The sequence below is a fragment of the Amphiura filiformis genome, chromosome 4 (assembly GCF_039555335.1).
Source record: "Amphiura filiformis chromosome 4, Afil_fr2py, whole genome shotgun sequence".
NCBI classification, from domain to species: Eukaryota; Metazoa; Echinodermata; class Ophiuroidea; order Amphilepidida; family Amphiuridae; genus Amphiura; species Amphiura filiformis.
The window spans coordinates 38,908,327-38,933,220 of record NC_092631.1 but is presented as its reverse complement, the minus strand read 5'-3'; the positions used below and the strand labels follow the sequence as shown (position 1 = coordinate 38,933,220).

The 24,894-nt window shown below is 37.0% G+C and overlaps 1 protein-coding gene across 1 annotated transcript; it reads left to right on the top strand.

The window, feature by feature from the left end:
• The first annotated feature begins 3,047 nt into the window (after positions 1-3,047).
• On the top strand, positions 3,048-22,976 carry LOC140150868 (transient receptor potential-gamma protein-like). Its single transcript, XM_072173014.1, has 15 exons — positions 3,048-3,398; positions 4,262-4,470; positions 4,726-4,844; positions 6,318-6,425; positions 7,689-8,093; positions 10,631-10,809; positions 12,052-12,230; positions 13,638-13,777; positions 14,455-14,603; positions 16,012-16,341; positions 17,269-17,464; positions 18,728-18,904; positions 19,129-19,176; positions 19,827-19,966; positions 21,500-22,976. Exons 2-15 carry the CDS (start codon positions 4,269-4,271, stop codon positions 21,594-21,596), a joined length of 2,469 nt encoding a protein of 822 aa, XP_072029115.1. The 5' UTR covers positions 3,048-3,398; positions 4,262-4,268; the 3' UTR covers positions 21,597-22,976.
• The last annotated feature ends 1,918 nt before the right edge of the window (positions 22,977-24,894 follow it).

The window sequence follows — 24,894 nt, the reverse complement described above, 5'->3', positions numbered from 1 at the left end:
ACCCCATTTACTGGTACGCTGTCTGCTCTCAAAGACGCACCAACTCAAAATTCCGGGGGAACATACTCACCAAAAATTTATGACGTATATACCCCCCGGCTAGACACCCAGTGTTCAGGCGTAACATTTCTTGGGGTTGGAGAAAACTATTATTTTTACGACTGACAAAGGATGACATAACATAAATTCTCTGTTGCAGAGGAAAAGACAAAACATGCACTGCAAAACCAAGTGTTAATAATTGAACACATTTATTAACTTAATGCCTTAGAGTAACACTTAATAAACGTGTCCATGTGTTAATATTAATAATGAACACGTTCTTGGGTTAATGATCAGTGATAATCCATTAACACATAAACGTGTTAATGATTAACATCAGCGATGATTAACATCAGCGATAATTCATTAACACATGAACGTGTTAATGATTAACATCAGCGATAATCCATTAACACATGAACGTGTTAATGATTAACATCAGCGATGATTAACATCAGCGATAATTCATTAACACATGAACGTGTTAATGATTAACATCAGCGATAATCCATTAACACATGAACGTGTTAATGATTAACATCAGCGATAATTCATTAACACATGAACGTGTTAATGATTAACATCAGCGATAATTCATTAACACATGAACGTGTTAATGATTAACATCGGCGATAATCCATTAACACATGAACGTGTTAATGATTAACATCAGTGATAATTCATTAACACATGAACGTGTTAATGATTAACATCGGCGGTAATCCATTAACACATGAACGTGTTAATGATTAACATCAGTGATAATTCATTAACACATGAACGTGTTAATGATTAACATCGGCGATAATCCATTAACACATGAACGTGTTAATGATTAACATCAGTGATAATTCATTAACACATGAACGTGTTAATGATTAACATCGGCGATAATCCATTAACACATGAACGTGTTAATGATTAACATCAGTGATAATTCATTAACACATGAACGTGTTAATGATTAACATCGGCGATAATCCATTAACACATGAACGTGTTAATGATTAACATCGGCGATAATCCATTAACACATGAACGTGTTAATGATTAACATCGGCGATAATCCATTAACACATGAACGTGTTAATGATTAACATCAGTCATAACATCAGTGTGCCGTCCAGCAATAACATTAGTGTTTTAATAATTATCAGGCCTGTCGGCCCTGCGACCTTGATGCTTTCAGGATCAACAAAAAACATCAAGGCCGCAGGGCCAGCAGGCCAGAGGCCGGTGACTCCCATACGACGACTAAACACTCCAAGTGTCCCTCTGTTGGAACTGCCCCCAACATGGCTGCCATTTCAAGTGTTATACCGTTCCGGTTGGTTTATTGCATACACTCTATACGAATTTTTAACATGTTTAAAGAACTTAGTCGAAGGGTCATTACTCCGAATTTGGGAGTAACGAGTAACGAGCCTTCGGAGTATACAGACCCTTCGGAATAACGAATATTGTTGTAAATTCGGAGTAATGACCCTTCGGAGTAATGAACCTTCGGAGTAATGAACCTTCGTACTAACAACCCATCGGAACAACGGTTCTTCGTAATAACGATCGATCTGTTCCCATTGCATGAAGCAAGTTTTGGTAGCATTTCTAGACAATATGCATGCTGCTACTGGCTGATGATATTTGTGGACAGATGCACACCAACATCGCCTGGTAAATAATTCCATTGTACAGCAGGGAAACTAAAATCAATACCCGGGATCAATACACGTGTATGTGCTATGCACGATTTGGTATTCAGACGATAAATCTTTGGATACCGGGGTAGAAAATGATGAATATCTCCCGTAATTTTGCTTTCTAAAGAAGCCGATTTTAAGGCTTGCACTTGAATATATGTGTTGAAAGAACATGATAATCGTTAGCAAGCGTATTGACAAAGAACCGTGCGTTTTGAACTCAAAAACTGACAAAAATTCAGATTTTATATGTGCAAAACAGACAAAAATGACAGCTGCGCTCATTTGTAAACAATCGGGGTAATGAAACATATCACATTACAAACGCAATGTGGACCACTGGTGGAGGCAGTCTATTGCAGATGACGTAACAGGCTCACTGAGATCTATAGAGGTCAGTCACCGGACTATTGTCAATAGCCTTCCCTCGGCCCATTATGCGTCTCAAACTATTAAACAGGTCGGAACAAAGTGCGTGGCTATTGAAGAACAAGTGGATTCGGTCTACCTTCATGGCGATTTCTGCCACTGTGAGATGAAGACTTCATAATGGCCAGAAGTATTGACCTTTAATTGTTTTTTACACGCAAACAATTAGTTTGTTGTTCCCATTGTGTGGGTGTAAGATGAGTACGTGTGTATCTGTGTAATATTCACATGGCTATTGTGTCTCTTGAGTATTTCGTTTCATTTTGATTACTTCAAGTTAATAGCCCCCCTTTTAGGAGATTTTTATCCGGCGTGTACGTGCCGTGTTTCTTTTTAACACCAGAAAAAGAAAACTTTTTCAATCTCATCGTTGCATAGTCCTATTCTACCGTTTTATTCCCCCCTTAGATGTCATTTTACAAACATGTTTTTGTTGCAATGATATTTTATATATAAGAAAACTTTATCAACGTGACGCAAATTTGGTAGAATCTCTCGCGTATTAGCGTATCTTGGTGTTTGGCTGGATTATCACAACTTGGACCGCTAAAGTCGGTGTACTCTTGAGGTTTTTCCGTACGTATGAACCTGTCTGATTGTGATTAATTATGACAAACAGGCAACGTAAAATGATTTAACATCAACATAGCTAAAATTTTGTACCTGTAGTCCAAGTATATACACGTGATAACTTGTATAGAAATGATTGAATATGTACATACACCATTTTGACAGAACCTATTATTGTGATTATTCAGAACCGTGTGCCAAGGTTTGAGAAAAGAATCTTTTCAATATTTTGGTTTAATTATCGGTTTTCGCACGGTTCAACAAGCTGCTTATAGGTCATAACCAAAACTGCATTATTATGACCGTTATATTGTTATGTTTGAGTGAATATAGTTTTAATCTAATCCGAGTTGGTATGGTAGTATTTCATGTCGCTGTGTCATGTGTTAACATATCATAATTTTGCAGTTGTTCAAGACTTTTCAACGATAATTGGATGATATATTAAAGCAACATAGTAGATAAAGGTGAAAGGCTCATGCCTGTAATGTTGGAATGCCCATTTCTCTTTTGAAGCGCTGACGCCAGATTCTGCCCAAAATAAAGCAATGTAGTTATTCTTGTTATGAATTGATTGTAGCAGTAATACCACTACAGTTATCAGGTGACATTTTGCAGACTGAGATAACAGAAAACCTGACCACCCTAAGAAGAAGACTGGTAAGTTTGTTAACTGTGACGAGTTTTTAAATAGTAGTTTTTTAAGCACTTTTCCGAGTATATAGTGTCCTTGTTGATAAAGAGCAAATGGCATAGATAAAATTAAGGTCGCATTGGAAAGAAATGAAACGATTATTGGAATATTACCGGACTTGTCAAAAGCCTTTGATACAATTGATCATAATATACTTCCACATAATATTAGAACATGCTTTTCGTGGTATTTTGTTAGACTGTTTCAGAAACTATTTCTATTTAAGCAACAAAAAACAATTGCTAAATTATAATTCTTGTGCATCAGAATCGAAAGAGAATACATGCGGTGTTCCGCAAGGATCAAAACTGGGTCCATTTCTATTGATACTCAATGATTTCAATGATATAATAAATGTTTCTAAAGTACTCGAGTTCATCCTCTTTGCAGACGATACCACCATTTTGTACTCACATAAAAACGTTGAACACCTGAGTCCATGAAGTATAAAGGAAGTATAAGCAATTGGTTTAAAGCTAAAATAGTGAATCAATGCCACCAGAACTAACTTGTACTGTCTTCTTTTGGTTATGGTATGTCAAGTTGCATTATTTTGGAAACTTCATTTGATTTGTATGGAATTGCTTAATCTCAGGCCTTTTTGGTCTTGCCTTTTCCTCCATAAGGCGTTTGTATAATTTTGTATCAAATTTTATTTGACGTCTTTTATTGTAATGATTTTTTTATGGAAGTATACAATGATGAATAAAATTAATGAATAATGGACTGGTACTACCATGACTATCTGGACTAATCTTTAAAATAAGACTTTTTAACAGGACAACTTGCAAAAGTAATACAACACTCTTTGTTACCATTTCATGATCAGTACAACAATGTCGAGTGTCCACAAGTCTGCTGAAAACCAAAAGGTGTTCTTTGACGCCATTAGAAGAGGTGATGTAGAAGCAGTGCGTGCAATGCTGCTGGCGGATGACCTGCTTGAATATGATCCTTGGTCATCATCGCCAGATATCAATGCAGCCAACGAAAGCAACGAAACTGCGCTTTCAATTGCTATTAAAGCAAAGGATCTTGGTGAGTCTAATGCTGATCAAATAAGGTATACCTCATAGCTCCTTATGTTCACTTTTTAGAGGCTCACTGACTCCACATATGATAAAGAATTTCTTTATTCGCAGTTTAAAAAGAACCTATTTGGGCAATGGTCGTGTCTAATGCTGTTGAACCATTTCCCAAACCTCCTAAAATAATATGGAATCAATTATACACTCTATACTATAATCTTTTTCAATCTTTGTCATCTTTACCTTTTATTTTTTAATACGTCAGAAATGGTGTCTCTTCTGCTGAAATGCGGTGCTAATGTTCGCCGAGGATTGCTAACAGCGGTGGAAACAGAGCATGAACCGATGGTGCGAATGATACTAGAACATCTCAAGGAGAAAGAGGTATGGGGTGATGCAGTAATTATGTGTGCTCTAGGAAAGATGGAAGTGGAGGGGGCAAGCGTTTTGTGTATTCACCATACCGGGGTACGGTACACATAATTAATTATTGCACATCGCCTAAGTTTAGTGAAAATTGTATTGATCATAATGATATGGACAATCTAGGAAGATAATAGAAAGAAAGGTATTGCAATCATTACTGTCCTGTGTTCCGACATTGCCATTCGCCAGCATAGTAGTTTCATAACTCATTGGTAACTGGATCACGCACCTTTTGGAATTGGTAGTACATGCCATAGACTTTGTGTTGCGATCATTTCGATCGTGGTGCAGAACGTGATCCTGTTGACACAGTGATAATCGGATTACACGCAACACTTCGCTGGCGAATTGTGCACTTTCACCCTCCGGAGTTCACGGCAATGAAATACGCAGTAACGATGTTCGCTAACGATGTGCACATTGGCGTGATATCAGGTGACGACGACAAAATATAACCGAATGGATCTGTATCCTTAAGGGGGTACCAATTTTTTGCTTATTGTATTTTTCTCAAAAATTATAGCGCATTGGTGACAAGTAAGATATGTATATTATATGTGACTGGACGCGGCGAATCAGCCGTAAAGTCGGCCCCGGTCAATTTTGTTTTATTTCGTGTTTAGAAAATATATACCATAAGCTTTAAAATGGTATATCATTTGACTTCAAACGATATCCAAAAGCGGGGTTATGGTTTGTTGAACTCTGTTCCTTCGACAAAATTGTATTTTGTATCGGTTCTACATTTTTTCTACATTTCTGGTAATAAATATCCAACAGTCATAATTGGCGGTCATTTCAAATCATCCCCAAGTCAACGAGGTTCAGAAATATCCTCTCATTGTTCATTGTTGATTATACATGCCTAGACAAAATACAATGCTTTGTTATCTACCACTTGAACAGGATTTAGCCAAAGCAAACAAAGACAAGAACTATTCTATAGAAATAGGTAGAAGCTTATTATCCTCTTCAGCAGTAGTATTATTGATTGATTTAAACAGCGTTTGATAAGATACTTGTCGCAACGAATTGATACACCTATGAATACGACCTTCACATACATTTTACACTTTAACTCAGAATACAATTTGCCGAGTTTACGGCTGATTCGCCGCGTCCACTCACATATGGGCAAGGACTACACCTACCGCACTGAAAATTCAGCAACTCAACGCAAGTAGTTATTGATTTATTGATCAAATATTGATTTTCCCTGATTTTTGGCTGTAACTCCACAACTGTTGTCTGTGCTGAAATAAAATGTCCAGTGTAGCAGTTGTAGTCCTTGCCCCTATAATATACATATCTTACTTGTCACCAATGCTCTATAATTTTTGAGAAAAATGCAAAAATAGGCACAAAATTGGGCAGGGGTGTAGTACCCCCTTAAGTAAAGTAATCAGTTCTTGGTGTCGTTTACTTTGACATACAACATTGCAGACCACAGTTGACGCATTTGAAGAAGACAAAGATTATCTGACCCCCACTACACCATTGATGTACGCAGCGAGACATAAGTATCATGACATCGTCAAGGTACGTGGGGCATAGGGGTGGGTGTGGGGGTGTGGTGTGGTGTGGGTTGGGGGTGTTGGTGTATTGTAAGACAAAGATTATCTGACCCCACTACGCCATTGATATATGCAGCGAGACAGAAGTATCATGCTATCGTCAAGGTACGTTGGGTATTGGGGTGTGGGTATTGGGGTGTGGGTGTATGGGGTGTGTGTGGGGGTGTGTGTGTGGTGTGGGGTGGGGGGGGGTGTTGGTGTGTTGTAAGACAAAGATTATCTGACCCCCACTGCGCCATTGATGTATGCAGCGAGACAGAAGTATCACGCTATCGTCAAGGTACGTGGGGCATAGGGGTGGGTGTGTGTGGTTGTGGGGTGTTTGTGTGTTGTAAGACAAAGATTATCTGACCCTACTACGCCTATTGATGTATGTATATTGATGTATGCAGCGAGACACAAGTACCATGCTACCACAAGGTACGTAGGGTGGGTGTTTGTGTGTGGGGGTGGTGTGGGTTTGTGTGGGGTGTTGGTGTGTTGTAAGACAAAGACTATCTGACCCCCATTATGCCATTGATGTATGCAGCGGGCATGAGATCGGCAAGGTACGTGTGAATGTGCGGGTTGGACTTGTGGGGTGTGGGAGTGGGTGTGTGGTAAGGCAAAGATTAGTCGCCACTGATGTATGTAGTGAGCCACAAGTATCATGACATTGGCAAGGTACGTGTGGGGTGTAGTAATAATTATAGGTGGGGGGGGGGGGGGGGGTGGTGCAGGCACTCGCGTCTGTATGAACAGGAAATATCCAGGTTTTATATCATGTTCAGGAACAAATTGGATACTTTAACACTTCGTAATTACAAGATTTTATACCTTTTTTGGCAATTGATTACGCCACCAGTCTGACATTTGGTGATTTCTCAAATTATTAATGTTCTGACAAATATCACACACAATGGGGTTTGCCTTTGTGATGTGACTTATGACATGTGAAGCGTTTCTGACAATATTAATACGGACAGGGTTTTTCTTTGGTGTGAGCACATGTGATATGCCACTGATGATGACTACTGTACCGTTTTGCTATTGTCAGCAGAGATGCCACTTTTCCTTTATTTATCAGGAATTCCTGATTTTTGCCATTTTTAGACATGAATTCAGGATTTTTTGGCAATGAATGAGTGACTACGCTTTGCAACTTCCTGATTTTTTTCAACAAGCAAGTGGAATCTCTGTGCCAGGTCCCTGCTATTTCTTCCCTTTGTTTTTTATTCCAATTTCACAGCTTCTTGTTGAATATGGTGCAGTAATTCCTGATCTCGAGGAAGTTCTAAACAGTACAAAACGAGAAAAATACAAAGATGCAAACGCTTGTCTTCACTGGCACCAAGCCGTTACCAGTGAAGCGTACCTCGTCTATGCCACGGACGACCCGATCCAGGCTGCCATCGACGCTGCAAAACTTTTACAAAACCACCAACAAACACTACTTGAACATCGAAAAACAGAATACCAGGAGATTATGAATAACTTAGATCAGTTTCTAGCAACGTATGTAGGGATGGCAACGGATGGAGAAGAGATTGAAGATCTGATTTGGAAGGATGTGCCAGGAGGAACAAAAAAGGCAGGAGGAAAAGGCGTATTACCAAGACGCGTCAGAGATGCACTGGAGTTAGATTTTAAAGAAGTACGTGAAAAAAAGTAATACCAATGCAAATATTGGAAATATTGGAAATGAAATCCTCAGAATTATGTTCGGTAATAATCTCATTGTGAATAATTATTACCCTTCCAGTATAAACAATTACTACTGCATAATCAATTCATTTATGAATGTGTGTTATATACATTTATCAATATTTTGTTTGCTAATATTTTTTGCTTTCAACTTATTGTCGATTCGTTTATTCTTCTTACATTTTTTGGTAGATTGTCCTTCTTTTTGTGAATACTTGACAATTGAATATATGAATACAAAAGCCACCTAAGTCCATACTTTGGCCAAATTGAGTTAAGCATGGGAAATTGTTGCTATACATAGGCCTGTTATATGCATGAAAGAACAACTCAAATTCATCCTCTGTGTCTATTGGGCATGTGAAAAATAGCATGTATGAAAGAATCACCCAATTCCATGATTTGAGTCTTGTAACACATTGATTGAAATCCAGTATGTATAAAAGTCCACTTGTAACACATTCATTGCTGGAGAATGACTTTTGAACAAAAATGGGTTTAATAAAGGAAAGTGTGTGGGTTATATTACATGGCAGAATGCTTATCAACATTATACAAACCTGTGTGCTTTATTTTGTATTATCTTACTTGTGGTAATCTCATTCTAACATTGTTGTCTTTGTATATGATTCAAAAAACCACCAAAGTCCAAAATTTAAAATGAACCCCACGAAGTCCCTGAAATGCTAATCGTCATACCTAATACAGGTTAATCCACTCATTTGCACGTAAAACTTACCATATTGACCAGGTAAATCTAACTGAAGGAATTAAAATGATACACAGGTTTTTCTTTCAAAATAACTTCGCATGGACTTAGGTGGCTTTTGTATTCATGTATTCAATTGCAAAATCACTGATATGAGCATCTCAGACCTGGCGATAGCACTGCCATCGCACTTCCACTTTAGTGTTAACATGATTAACCCTAACCGCCTAAGGGCTTTTTGGCGACGGGAAGGGAAAGAAGGAAAGAATAAAGAGAGAAAAGAAGGAAAGAAGTTGTTTGCTCTGGGTGGGATTCGAACCCGAGACCCCTCGCATCATGATGCAGTCATGTCTACAGTAGAATTCACCTCGACCTTTGCAGGACTTAAACCCCATTAAAAGCTATTAAACCAAGATAACACTCATTGAAACAGCTCAACTGATTAAATCGGATCTTCTCTGGCTGTGCACATGTGTCTGTTTTATATGTGCGATATAGCAATGAGCTGCTATAATACAGCTTCAGTTGGGTAACCGATTATAAAGGAAACGAAAGGAAACAATGGTAGTGGACCTTTGTTCACGAAATGAGACAATGGCCTGCTTTTTGTTAACCAGCATTCTTGAAAATGAGCAACATAATGATTGTTGACTTAACACGGTTTGGAAATAATTTCTTCATATTTTTGGTGTTATCTGTCGTTTACATATCCTTCCTAAAACACAAAAGTGCGACCCTTTGTCAATCACCTACAGTACCCAATTTCGGCATACTATATAAGAAACTCATCATGATGATTGCCAGAGAATAGTTTAAATGTAGCTTGTACCGTTTTTTTGTGGCATCCTTCAGAAGTGAGCGGTCCGATACCAATATTTTCGGTCAAATCTCCATTCAATTAACACGGGGAGTTGGCTAGCTATGCCTTGCCCTCACTCATATTTGACAAAAGTGCGACTATTTCTGAACATCTAACCTAGCTGTAATTTTAGGTCATGTTAGAGAAATATATTTGCTAGAAGTTTGGAGAATAAGTTAAATATTGGCTGGTTATTTTTCACACAGTGATGTTAACTAGGCAAGTGCCCATTCTTCCAACATACATCATTTGTAGAGGTCACGCGTCAATGGTGAGAGCACTGTGTATTGTGTATAGGAAAACGGACAGTAACTGCAGTATGTGCCAAGCACTCGGTCGGCGACACTTTGCCACGGGTCTTGGGCTTCGCTGGCCAGCGAAACCGTGCCTATATATCACTTAGGGCGATTGCGTCATCACACCACGTGGGATGCATGCACGAACAGCGCATGTATCAAGTAGTATTTTGTAGTATTCAGGAGGGTTAGGGCAGAGAAAATAAAGGTAGAGAAGCGACACTCCGTACAATTAACGTGCAGACGGCCTATACCGATGTGAGGACAGAAAATGTGACTCTCCTGCTAGTCCGGGCGCGGGCCAGACTGTATGCGGTATGAACAAAAACATAATTAACTGGTTGTGTAGGAGACTAGCAGGAGAGTCACATTTTTCTGTCCTCTGCTGTCCTCCGGAGTGTCGCGGTCCTGGTTAGGGTTAAGGCATGATCATTGATCTCTGTAAATGGATCTTGGAACAATCCTGTTTATTTCTCAGTCTGTGTTCTGTTCTCTTCCTTCTTATTCATTATGTTCATGGTACTGTCTTTAGTTTGTTAACTATTAAACAAATATTAATCTCTTTAATCATGTGAACCCAACATTGTCTAAAGGATGCTGACACATTTTTATTTTATTTTCAGTTCGTGTCTGGGCAAACTTGCAGCCATTTTGTAAGAGAGCAGTGGTACGGTACTTGGAGAGGACTATCGCAGACATCTTTTCTACTTTGGACGTTATTTGTGTTAGTCGCCCAACCTATCATTTGTCTCATCTACATATTGCTGCCGTTTCACAGTAAACGTGGGCTGGTCAAAACACCGTAAGTTAAGTTTTATAAATATGTAATAATAGCATAACAACGGCGCATATCATAGTTTTCCAAGGAATATGAAAGTTACGCTTTACAAAAATAACAAAGAATACATTAGCAACAAAATATATTATCATGATATAGCAAATAATGTTTTAAGACAGTGTTTGAATGTTTGAACTGTGGGAGAAGATCTTATAGTGAAATGTTGTAGAGGATGATCTTACGGATTTTACGATAATTATATTTTACTCTGGTTCTTCTTCCAAAAATGGGACATTGTTCGGAGGAATACAAACTGTTAATGTTCCATTTACGCAATTTCTAATTGGTGCGTGTTTGAGGATCCTGAGGATTACATATTCCGTGGGTCATCTGTCATTATCCTGTGTTTGGCTGAGTTGATCGTGATGGAAACACAACGTCAAGAAGGGTGTTATCATCCACATACTTGATGATGTTTGGTATAGACCATGATAGATTAGCTTGTGTATTGAGAAAGAAGCGTGCGTCTTGAGCTCAAAAACTGACCAAAATTCTGATTTTATATGTGCCGAATAACTATAGCGCAGAGTAGGCTAGCTGCACTCACTCGTGGAGGCAGTCTAAAAGCAGATGACCCCATGGCGTATACATGCTCACTCACACACAGAGAGGTCAATTACCAGGCTATTATCAGTAGCGTTAGTCAGATGTCCCTCGGCTCATTATGCGTCTCAAAACTATCAAACAGGTCGGAACAAAATGGCCATGCGTGGCTGTGGATTCAACCTACCATGGCGATTTCTGCCATGAAGATATCGGGCCGATGACACTGTGCCTCTGAATCTGTTCAATTATGTGCCTCTCAGCCTCTAATTGTTGAACCTACCTCAAGATCAAATGCAGGATCTGTATTCGTAATGTATAACGATTAACAAAAGATCACGGAATATAGCTCATAAAGTTTCCGCGTAATCTATTCACCAAATTCTGTGTTTTATATATGCAAAAGATAAAACTGATCTACAAGTCTCTTATCCTATCAATTATTGCGACATGGACAGACTACTAGAACTGAACAAGACCTACCAAGCAAATAATAGAAGTTTTTGAAATGAGACGCCTTCACTTCATATTGGGTGTACCACTTGTAACTTGTTACGTTGTCCCAATCGTATAATTGGCATTGGTTGTTGCAATAACTCATATTTTCATATTTCAATTACAAATAACCTAATACATTTATATAATTTTATCCTTTTTTTTCAGATATGTGCGTTTTCTTCTCCACTGTGTGTCCAAACTGTACTTCATCAGTTTTCTTTTATATCTCAACATTTCCTGGGTATTTGTTGTAGCTACCGATTTCCTCAAGTATTGTCAGCTCAAATTCTGGTTTACTGGGGCTCCCCTTATCGGGTTCTATATTTTCTATACTTGGCTGTTTGGTAAGTATATGTTTACCTTATGCTAATTTCTCACCAAAAGTAAATACCCAGCAAACACAAAACGTTTCCGACATCATTCGCAAAAGGTTATAATAGGTTGTCAGAAAACGTTTAAATGTCGGGTTATATAAAGGGTACATTAATGGTATAAAACGTTTTCATAACATTAAAAAACATATGTTGGTAATTTACTGCACAGCAAACACAAATGTTTTACAGAAAACATTTAAATGTCGGGTTATATAAAGGGTATAAAAACGTTTTAATAACATTCCAAAAACATTTTTGAAAACTTGGTACAAATCAGTCTAAACAGAATGTTATTCTGGGGTTGAAAAAATATTTTGCAAAAAATGTTTGCCCAAAATATTTACAATAACGTTTTTATAATGTTTTCACGACCTTTATATAACCCGACATTTAAATGTTATTAAAACGTTTTGTAAAAAACATTTTAAGAACATTTCTGTTTTTGCTGGGTGCAAATATTTTAACATAATGTTATTTAAGTGTTGAAAAAATATTTTCCAAAAATGTTTGCAAAAATAGTTTACAATGACATTTCGAAAACATTTAAAAAATATTGTTGTAGTGTGTTTTCATACTAAAACGATTTCATGACCTTTATACAACCCGACATTTTAATGTTATTAAAACGTTTTTACCTAAACCAAAACCCAAAATATAACTTATTTAAAACGTTTTAAAAACGTTTTTGTGTTTGCTGGATATGTTGATGTTATACTACACATTGAATGGTGTTCAATTCGCTGTATGTTTTTGATTCAAACCGATTTCATTTTAGCCATATTAATTGTAGCAAAATTTATTTTCTATTTTTGTCGCAAAATCAGTGTAATACCCATACTTTAGAGCTGTTTTAGCGTATGTAATAATGCCCTGAAAAAGGAGGCATTTTTTATTTTGTTGTTCTGAGAGGTAGACCCCTCTAATGATCACAAAACCTTCCAAAAGCGTTTCTTGTATAATGAACAAGCTTATAGAAAGCATTTCAACTTCCTACACTATTTTTTGAAACATTATAACTGAATTTCATAAATAAGAATATCATTGAAGAAACCTCAAAAAGGGGAGTGGGAGGGGACGTGAAACATATTTATTTATTTCATTTGGCCTCATACAATTAATGCAATGTTTACTACACTATTCAGCAAATTACTTCAGCGGTGTTCGTCTGCTCTGTCTGATTACCGCGTAAAAAGAACTAGGTCACGCGATGCTACGCAGTTTGAATAGCGAATGAGGTGCCGATGTGATATAACCCCTCTTCCGTATACGCCATAAACTGCGCAAAATTGCCAGACCTCTGAAGTACTGTGCTGAAAACTATAATCGATGGTTTCTTATTTGACATTACTGGGAACTTGCTATTTTGTTGTTGCTTAGGAATGACGTGGAAGACAGTGAAGGACATGATAACTGGAGGTTTCTGTAGATTTTGGTCGAATGCTTTGAACTGGACCGATTCGTTACAACTGATTCTCTATTGGATATCGATAGCATTATTTTGGTTTTCTTACAGATTTGTAAGTGGGGTGGGGTATGCGGTGTTGTGGAAGTGTGTGGATGTGTAGAGTATGTGGGGGTGTGTGGGACTGTTGTAAGGTATATCAGAGAAGATGGGTATGTGTTTATGTTCTTTCTCCTGGTGAAATATTTTAAATAAGATGTCATTCAAGTGTGTTAAGTTGTCACTTCTACTGATGAATGTTTATTTTATAGTGGTGTGCTCCGTCTATTATAGAAGACAGAGATAAAAAAGACTCTGACGCCACTGTCAATCAAATTCCTTACGATCCTTGATTGGTTGATATAGGATGGTCGCTTTATCTGGTGCCGATCGGAGAAAAGGAATAGCAGAAAATGGCGAAAATTATGTACTTTTACAAGGCAAAAAGCACCTTTTCTAGGCATTATTGACATGGTGCCTTCGGGAAAAAAGTTTCCTATATACAATAAAGACCTAACTTTTGAGATGGTTTGTGTGTTTGAAGGTGCAAAATTAACAATAAGGCGCACAGTTTTACCGCCGCGTTCAGCAGCTTATCATCATACGACACTTGTAAACAAACCGTGCTCGAGTTTGATTGACGGATGACGTCAGACGCAAACTAGTCTCTTTTTTTTTTTTATCTCTGTCTTCAATTATAGTACATGTACAATGGATTGTTTACGATATATTTCCGTCCCCCTCTTTATGTAGCAAAACAGTCCTGAGATTTTGGACGCATGGGACAGATACATCCGACATTTGAGCGACGGGACAATTGATTGCCGTCACATGAAAGACACGGGTGTTGTCCTTGAGACGTCAGTTTTAGAAGACAATTATACCACAGGACCACCTATAGGGTATGTAAAGTAAATTATAAAACATGCAAGAAGCAATATGGGATATGTCGCACAGCGTCATCATCCCTATATCTTCGTGTCAAAAATTGCCGTGATAGTACGATGAATCCTCTCGTTTTTCAACAGATACGCATGTCTCCTATGTTCGAGATAGGCCGAGCGACTCAGGCTAAGCATACCATTTTCACACGATATGAGATTCCACAGACCCTGCCACAGAGTTTCTATTCTATGTTTTTACGATTTGCGCATGATCAGTATCCCATATGATATTTCTATTACAAGAAAATTTGATTTGTTGTCAGGTAAATCCCAGGTTTTATTTTTAATACACTAACTGGAAATTAAATACACTAATTAGCGGGGACCGGTATTTTGCTGTGGATATATTTTACTGCATTTTATAAGTAAAGATTTTGATCATCAAAATAAAAATTGTGATATATTCAACTGTTTAAGAATTCCAATTCTATGAAGGGACACCTGTATTAGAAAATTAAAAACGTCTATACAATACACACTATGCCACTTTCTTTATCTGCGTCAATAATAGAATATTGATTTCAATCGAATTGAATACATCGCTCCATTTTGAGTTTGTAGTTCACCACTGAGCGATCTAGCGATCGATTGCTAGCCAATCAGATAGAACTCCTTTTCTTGCGTTCGGTGAAATACCACTCGCCTGTCGCTCACCAACGCAGTATTAAGTTTATATTTGAATACCTGAGTGGAAGAAGGGCCCAACTCCATCAAAACTGTTTTTGAGATATTAAGAAAAAACTTAATATTTTGAAAAGTTTTATAGACAGAATGTTTTCATCTTCAGGGGACCTTCAATACATGAACATACAATATTACATACATTCGAAATTATATATGATGTTTTCATGGCAACGGTACAGGTCTTAATACGAGCTGGAGTTGGGCCCTTCTTCCACTAATATACTGCAAGTACCAGTTGCGTAAGCAGATGTGTTATAAATAGCTACAGAAATCAATTAATTGCACAAGTAGAAGCATGCAATATGTTAGCAAGAAAGTTTATTGTAGTGAAAAGCAGATTTCATGGATGAACAAAATTCCTCTTTAACACAATATTTGTGGAAGAAGGGCCCAACTCCATGGAGTTAACGGCTTTGAAACGCATTTTGTAAAAAAATGGAGTTGGGCCCTTCTTCCACTCAGGTATTCATTTATAATATAGGGTGTCGACACTGTGTGTCATGTATTCGTCATATCGATTGAGCTAACGTGACTGCATTGGAGCCTTTCGTTCGTTATATTATCATTACCTTCACTTTGAATCTAAGGTGTAATGGGTTGTGTTATCAATTTGCCCAGGAATGGCGCTGGAAGGTGCGATCTTAACATATTTTGTCATAATCAATTTTTTGTTTTACTACAGATATAACAGCCCGAGAGACAAGAACTTCACTGTATCGAACCTGATTAATGATGATCTGAACCCACTTATTCTGTCAGAAGTGTTTTTTGCTATAGCTACCATTTTATCATTCCTGACCATTTTTCGTGAGTTGGTAATCAATTTCTTCGTTGGTCCTTTACGCGTCTCCTTAGGAGGAATGATCACTGATATCATACGCTTTGCAATTATCTTTATGTTTGTATGGATATCATTTGCAATGGGCATGAGGCAGTTGTACCAATCTTACAACATCGTGACGGCTCTTCACTGTAATAACCCTGATGGATGTGAAATGGCACCCTTCGCAGGGTGAGAAAATAATACTTACTTGGATTCGTATACTTATTATATACATAATTATTGTTCTGCAGGGATGTAGCCAGCTTTCGTGGTCGGGGGCCGGGCCATGTTGACCCGGTATTATCGGTGGGATGTAGGCTTATCATATACCGGTTTGTTAATTTTTTTTTATAGAGAATGTACATGCATAAAGTCTTCGAGCTTCCTAGAGGGCTTTTGAGGGTAAATTGGTATTTTACATTATTTTTGCCCATGATCGGGGTAAAATTTGGCGTGAAACAGGTTCATTTCCCCTTTTCATTTCCTGTCCTAGTTTCTCTTTCATTTTTTGGCAGAAGGGGCACTTTTCTCTTTCATTTTTCTGTTAGGGCGTCACTCTGCATAGCTCTGCATCCCTTCCCGTGCTGACTACTGTCGTTGAATTGAATCCAAAGTTTACCATAGTATAAAACATGGTAAATAAACAGTACGCGTCACCATCTGTTGACAGATAAGACAACACAAAGAGCTTGATCGCAAATGAATCTATAATTTTCCTAAAACTATCCATTTGTACAGCTAACCTAATCTGTACTTATTTGATACTAGGAGCTACTAGGGAGTTTTCGATTGTTAGCAAATATGGTTGGTTCTGTGACGGTAAAACACCAAACGTTTGTCGTCGTCGACTTTGTAATGCGTCATTGTCTAAATTCTACATCACGCGAAGAGTCTGACACCCGTCGACAACGTTTGGTGTTTTACCATCGCAGAACCAACCATATTTGCTAGCAATACACCAAACGTTGTCGTCGTCGACTCTGTAATGCGTCATTGTCCACATTCTACAACACGCGAAGAGTCTGACAACCGTCGACAACATTTGGTGTTTTACCGTCGCAGAACCAACCATATTTGCTAACAATACAAATGCTTATTGTTGAATTGTCTTTGTAGATTAATTAGCACAATGGAAGCACTGTTCTGGTCTATTTTTAATCCAATCGATACATCTCAACTTCACGTGAATGAAGATCTTGTCATTATAGGGATTATTGGAGAGATTCTCTACGCCATCTACATGGTTGTCGTGGTGGTTGTCATGTTGAATGCGCTCATAGCAATGATGGCAGATACTTACGAAAGAATCGCGGTAAGTGGGCGAAACGTTTCGCTCAGTTGGTTAAATATAGTCAATTAACCAACCAACTAACTAGCCAGCAAACCAATCAAATTTCTAAAGACGGTAATATTACAGTTGTTACATTGGCTCATTATGCTTTCATAAAGGTGGGCGGATGTTACTGTCTTCTTTATTGACCATTTCGGTAAATCCTATAAGCCTTTGTGGGTGGGTACACCTGGTGTCGTCATTTGACATCACGCCGAATGGGGCACATCGTTTAGCGAACATCGTTACTTCGCGCGTTTCAAAGCCGTGAAGCCGTGAAGTGCGCAGTAACGATGTGCGCATGAGCGTGATGACATCACAGGTCTACATGCAACGGCTTATGGGATTTATTATGAGATCAATTGCGTAATAATTTCACTTTGATACCGATATTGTTAATTAAATCCGAAGATAGTTCAAACTGACTTTCAGCAATCAACCTGGAACTTTCAACGTGTGAGACATGTACTTCTATTTGAATCAAGTCTTAGGACTTCAGGACTTGAATTTTCAGTTTTTGGGCTGAAAGCATGTTAGAATCATATTTAGCTAAATTAATCCAGACGCCATCCATCGACAATAACATAACGGTATTTGAGCAAATAAATTTCCGATACAGGCATATACAAACAAGTACTAGTACTTTTGTAAGACCAATCTATTGTATCGGCATTTACTTCTGTTTCGTATTTAGCTTTCATCAACATATGGAAAGGTTTCTATACAAAAACGATTATCTTATAAACCATCATGCGCACAGTTTCCACCTCGATACATCTGAGCACACATTTTCGTCCAAGAGCTCTCAAGCAGGCAGTGAATTGTCTCCACATAGTCTTTAATTCCACTACACGGTAAAGTACATATCATCGTAAGAGCTGTGGAGTTTCTAGCTGAAAAACGGGCCTCTTTGATTGGCTTTTGTCTAAACCTCAAGTGTTCCCTTCATCAAATCAGATTAAAAAAAATATCAAACGAAAGCCAACACTTCCCCCTAAAAACACTTTTCGTCACTAGGTCAACAGTTAACGCAATTCAATGTCATAGCAAGGCAAATGTGGTAAATCTGTTGAAAACTACCTATCCAAGCACATTTTTTGACCAAAATGTAGGTTTTAAAAGAAAAGTTGTAAACACGGTTGTAAATTCAATGAACTATGACTTTGCTAAAGAGCGCTTACAAATTGATATAAAACACTCTATATGCTTGTAAACGAGAATTTACGGTACTTTCTTCTTCCGCAGGAAAATCGCGAAACAGAGTGGAAGGTAGAAAGGACCAAGTTGATGGCATACTACATGCATAAAACCACTACACTCCCACCACCTTTTAATGTCATCCCAACCGTTAATACGATCATCAAAGTTTTATCTTGGCCGTGGAGAAGGAATAGGAGCAAAACAGAAGTAGACCAAATAGAGGTATGGGCTATAGAAAATTCATAATTTCTAGTTAACTGCATTTCCACGGTTGGACGTGGCTCCGCGGTTACAGATGTGTGAACACCCTTTCGTTCACGTTATATATAATTTTTCAATATTTTAAGTGACTCTTTGTTAATCTGCCATAGGAATAATACTGAATACATCTATAAAAATACAGAAATGTTTCATTGTTTTCATTACTCTATTTTTTCTATCCACAGGAAGTTGAAATGCGAACAACTCTAGATCGACAAAATAAGAATTATGAAGTAAGTCATGTGCATTTTGTGGAAATATTCGCATAATTCGTTTTTTGGGAATACATATTCCTGTAATCCTCACTTGTACTGTCGTTCTCTCCCTCCCCTTTCTCTCGCCACCTCTCTCATTTATGTCGCACATATCCTCTCTTTCATTACACATAAAAAAACACACCAAAAAACAAACAAAAACAAACAACCCACAAAACAGCGCAGTAATTTATAGTGCGCTACGCACAGACATAACACCTAGACATTGATTCACAAGCTTTAGCACGCTTTACAGGTTGTCGCTGACCACTACGGCCCCATATCATTCCATAAACCATAAAACAACAACACAGGGAATTGCAGCTAAGAAGCGCACACCCTAGACATTCCACAATATACCTTCGCAGCCAGGATCAGCTCCCCGAGTTTCGTACGGGTTACAACGAGACAATTAGCAGTAAGTCACTTGTCTAGGGGAATTTCAAGCTCATTTTTCTTACACGAGTGCGTGCTAACCACGGCCGACATTATACTAGTATGTTATACTAGTACATTTAACATGAATTTATATACATTGGACCATAGCATTATATTTAATTAGATTAGATTAGAACAGAAGAACGTTATTTATTATGCACACCTATATTTTTTTAATTTATAATTTTCAGACTTTTATTAAGAGGATAAGTGATCGTTATGCGAGCCTTCATTTTGAAACCAAGGACTCTGATGACTTAACACAGACGCTAGAAATTCAACAATTGAAATCAGAAGTAGCACTTCTGAAAGAGGCACTACAGGGAATACAGTAAGAGAAAATATGTAAAATAGATTAGGCACGACGTTAACTTTGGTCCTATAGCGCTATCGGTTCCCCGATAGGTATAATTGAAGACCGAACTCAAAAGACTAGTTTGCGTCTGACGTCAAGGCAAATTGATTGGTGATTGGTTAATGATCTGCGCAGTACGGCATTTTTCGGTCTGGTTGACAGGACGTCATACGCAAACTAGTCTTTGTTTTAATTCGGTCTTCAATTATACCGATGGTTCATTCTATCGTACCCGGGAGAAGTAGTAAATTGTATCGAACATAATAATGAATATTTGCATATACATTAATGCTTTCTTTTGTTAGGTGTCAAGGCTGACATCTTAAATGAAGTGAGTGCTAATTAAAGGATTTCTGATTAGTGAATACAGTCAGTGTTTTGAATTAAGGTTGGTCTGAACCCTGCAATTATGGAAACTTTCGGGCCTCATAACTGCTAAATTGTTGGTCTAAAGTACATAAAAGTATACATATTTAGAATGGCAAAGACTTGATAAGTTCATCTGTGAGGTCAAATTTGGGCCAAAATGCTCATTTTTGGCCCCAAATCCCAAAAAACTGTTTTTTTATTAATTTTTTAAAAACTAGATAAAAATATCTAGGAGCCATTTTTTCATTTTTTTGAATTTCGACCAACTTTCAAAATTTGCACCAAAAATGGTTAAAAAAAGTTGAATTTTCAAAAAAATCATTAAAAAGCCCGATTTTCGCCCAAATTTCTAATATTTTTTGGTGAAGTTGGTCAAAATTCAAAAAAATAAAAAAGTTGCTCCTAGATATTTTTATCTAGTTTTTAAAAATTAATAAAAAAAAAAAATTTGGCCCAAGAATTTTTTTGGTAGGATGTACAAAAAAGAAGTTTTTTTGGATTTTGGGCCAAAAATTAGCATTTTGGCCCAAATTTGACCTCACAGATGAACTTATCAAGTCTTTGCCATTCTAAATATGTATACTTTTATATACTTTAGACCAACAATTTAGAAGTTATGAGGCCCGAAAGTTTCCATAATTCCAGGGTTCAGACCAACCTTAATCTAAAAGTAAACGAGCGGTATTTAACAAACCATACGTTGAAGGGGTGAGTCTGCTTTATGGGCTGGCGACCACCCTATTACACTTTTTGGATGTGAGACAACAATTTGTTGAATTCTTGCTTTACAAAAGACTTCCTTTTGATTACTTGATACTCTTGTACCTGTCACAGTACCTTTCGTTGGTGTAGTTACTAATTTAATGGCGGGTGCCTTTTGTCCAAAACAATGGTACCGATTTTATATTAAAATAGCTTGTCGGCAAATCAATGTGGCACAAAGGAACAATGCGTTATATTATGAATCACCTGTACAGCTGTTATAAAGAGATCTTTGAGTGTTGCACTTTCAATTGACCATGAAGTTAAGAGCAGTTGATATCAAATTTGCCCCTCTGTTGAAAACATCAGTAAGATCTTTGGATCCTTTCTCATTTGAACACTTAAAGTAATCATTCGTATGTCTATTTTCTTTTTCAGATCTGAATTGCTAAAGAACCAACAAATATTACAAACTATGGCTTCATCTCATAAAGGGGAAAGTAAAAGAAAGACATGGACACTAAAGAAAAAATAATTCAGCTATTAAATATCAAACTCATAACAGTGTAGCAGGCTATGAGCTAGGGGCAAAAAAACGGGTCCGATTACTCCGATAACGCTCACGTAACATAATATTATATACCTACGCGTATCACGGCTGTTTGATGTGATCATTTAATAGTTTTTCAAACAAAACATCCTGTACAACCCAATTTTAGGCTAAAACAGCTAAAGGCGAGATCATACTAATGTATACAGATGCTTTTGAGTCATTTTCAACTTTAAATTTGTCCTCTTTTACAAAATTATTCACATTTACAGCATTTTTAAAAGTTTTTCGGATATAAAATGTATCTATTTATGACAAAATTGGTGGCGCTATTTAGTTAATGAAAAGTACTCTTTCAAGCTTTTAATGCAACCAATTTATTTTATTTTTTGCCATGAGAACTATTATCATATCAAAATATTCGGTTAGAAAGTGTCCAGCGGTACAGGGTAGAGTATTAGGCCTAAAACCCGACCGGCTCTAAAAGTAGGCCCGACCCTAGACTTTTTTGGCGCAAAAACCCAAACATTAAATAAATTTAAAAAAATTTACAACTTAAAAAGTAAAAGTAAAAAAAAAATCTGTTTCGTATGGCGTCAGCATAACATGATATTTATATACTTGCGTTGGTATTTTATCGCATAACATGTGCGTATTTTCTCACAGACTGGTTTTAAAATAATCTTGAGTGTTTTAAAATAAGGTTTACGGCGCTTTTGAGAGTTAAGACATTGAGTTTTTTTATATGGTAAAATAAACTCTGTCTATTTTAAAATATTGTTTGTGTTTTGATGAGATTGCCGATGATCAGAAGCTGGCCACGTGTACATGCTCTGTAAAAAAAACCCACAATAATTATGATAACAGAAGATTACATTGGAATTCATTGAGGTGGGCAAATAATTGTATAATAATCGAAGGCAATGGCAAAAGGTATTCAAAGAAAGTGGTATTTTCGGATACAGGCATTTTTCAAAAAGTATACGGATGAATTTGAAAAGCTGTGAAATAAAGTTTGTGTGGTATTGAACTAAGGAATGAGTACTAATAATCTAATATAAATCCTCTATATTGTTGTTGATTTCTGTACATACATGTATGACAGTAATGCTGTTTTACTACGAATGAAATTATGAGAAACCCGGTATAAATGAGACAATTTACGATTCCGTAGCTTCTACACCTTAATGGTATTGCTTTGTATCGCTATACTTTCCACATTCTGACTAATTAGTACATCGCGCGCGAAAATGTGCACCTAATTTGGTTAAAGCAATATCATAACATTTGCTGAGGAGGACGACGCCCTCAATATTTTTCTAAATTCTGTTTTTTACACGATTGTTATGTACTTTAGTAAACTAACATACCCTGCAAAAAACTTTAGTTGCTGTAGTTTTGTTTAAATTCGAGATTTGGAATAAAACACAGGAACCGTTGTTTTACTATTACGATGGAAATATTAGTCGAACTCGTACACGATGTGCATAACACAGTACGTACATGGCGTGCGGGCAGTCGTGACATATCAAAAGAACTGACGCGACTCACGTTCAAATGAATGGCTCGCATTGGCGACATATGAGCTGGTATTAAATAGCGATTTTCTTTGTATTGTTTCGTCTGTTTGGGCCCATATTAAAAGAGGACATATCTGACAGTGAAACTAACATTTTACATGTTTTATACAATTATATTCTACATCTATGGGAATGTTATAATAATGTCTTTAAATCAAGATGAATTTTTGCCTTAAAACGGTCTTACTATTTGTGTTGAAATGCGAGAAGCGAGTGACAATTTTGACTTTCGCCGCTAGAGGGACACAGAATCGATCTAGGGAGCTGCACTGAAATTCGTGAAAAAAACTCCTATTGTACATGTTCCATAGACGCAGCGATTATCATTATACAGTACTATAGACATACGGACCTGGCAGCTTTTATAATACATTCTGATGTGTTATAGATCAGCAAGTGCATTCTATTTACTAGTATTTAAATGAAGTGCCTATAAACATGCGCGTATTTGGGGGCTTTGGGGGCGCCAGCCAGTCAACCTTTTCGGGCTGTTGAGGAAGGGGCGGCAAAATTGAATTTTCTTCAGCCGGGTTATATAAAGGGTACATTAATGGTATAAAACTTTTCATAACATTAAATAACATTTGTTGGCAATTTACTGCACAGCAAACACAAATGTTTTACAGAAAACATTTAAATGTCGGGTTATATAAAGGGTATAAAAACGTTTTAATAACATTCCAAAAACATTTGTGAAAACTTGGTATAAATCATTCTAAACAGAATGTTATTTTGGGGTTGAAAAATATTTTGCAAAAAATGTTTGCCCAAAATATTTACAATAACGTTTTTAAAATGTTTTCACGACCTTTATATAATCCGACATTTAAATGTTATTAAAACGTTTTGTAAAAAACATTTTAAGAACATTTCTGTGTTTGCTGGGTGCAAATATTTTAACATAATGTTATTTAAGTGTTGACAAAATATTTGGCCAAAAATAAGTTTACAAAAATAGTTTACAATGACATTTCGAAAACATTTTAAAAATATTGTTGAAGTGTGTTTTCATACAAAACGTTTTAAAACGATTTCATAACCAGACATTTTAATGTTATTAAAACGTTTTTACCTAAACCCAAACCCAAAATATAACTTATTTTAAACGTTTTAAAAACGTTTTTGTGTTTGCTGGGGTGTCAACGTTGTCAAGTCATGCAACTGGTGCGCTTACACATACCTTTCTATTCACCACTCATTGACAGTCACCTGTCAGGTAAGGCGTTATATACCCTCGGGTAAGCTACCAATTTAATGCCAGAACCCTTTTGTTCGAAACAATGGTACCCCTTTTATGAATAGCATGTCGGCAAATCGGCATCAAAGGAACAATGTGTTATGCGGGTATACTGACTCATTTAAAGACTCGGCAGCTGCTGTCTTTTGTCATCTACATCATCATGATCATCTACCATACTGCAGTTACTGTCCGTTTTCCTATACACATTGCTCTCACCATTGACGCGTAACCTCTACAAATAGTGTATGTTAGAAGTATAGGCAATTGCCTAGTTAACGTCGCTGTGTGAAAAATAACCGGCCAATATTTAAAGTACTCTTCTGAAATTCTAGAAAATATAGTTTTGTAACATGTCCTAAATTTTTAGCTAATTTAGATGTTTGGAAATATTGGCAGTTTGGTGTTTTAGTGTATGTTATAGGTAATAGGACATTGCCTTGTTAACGTCACTGTGTGAAAAATA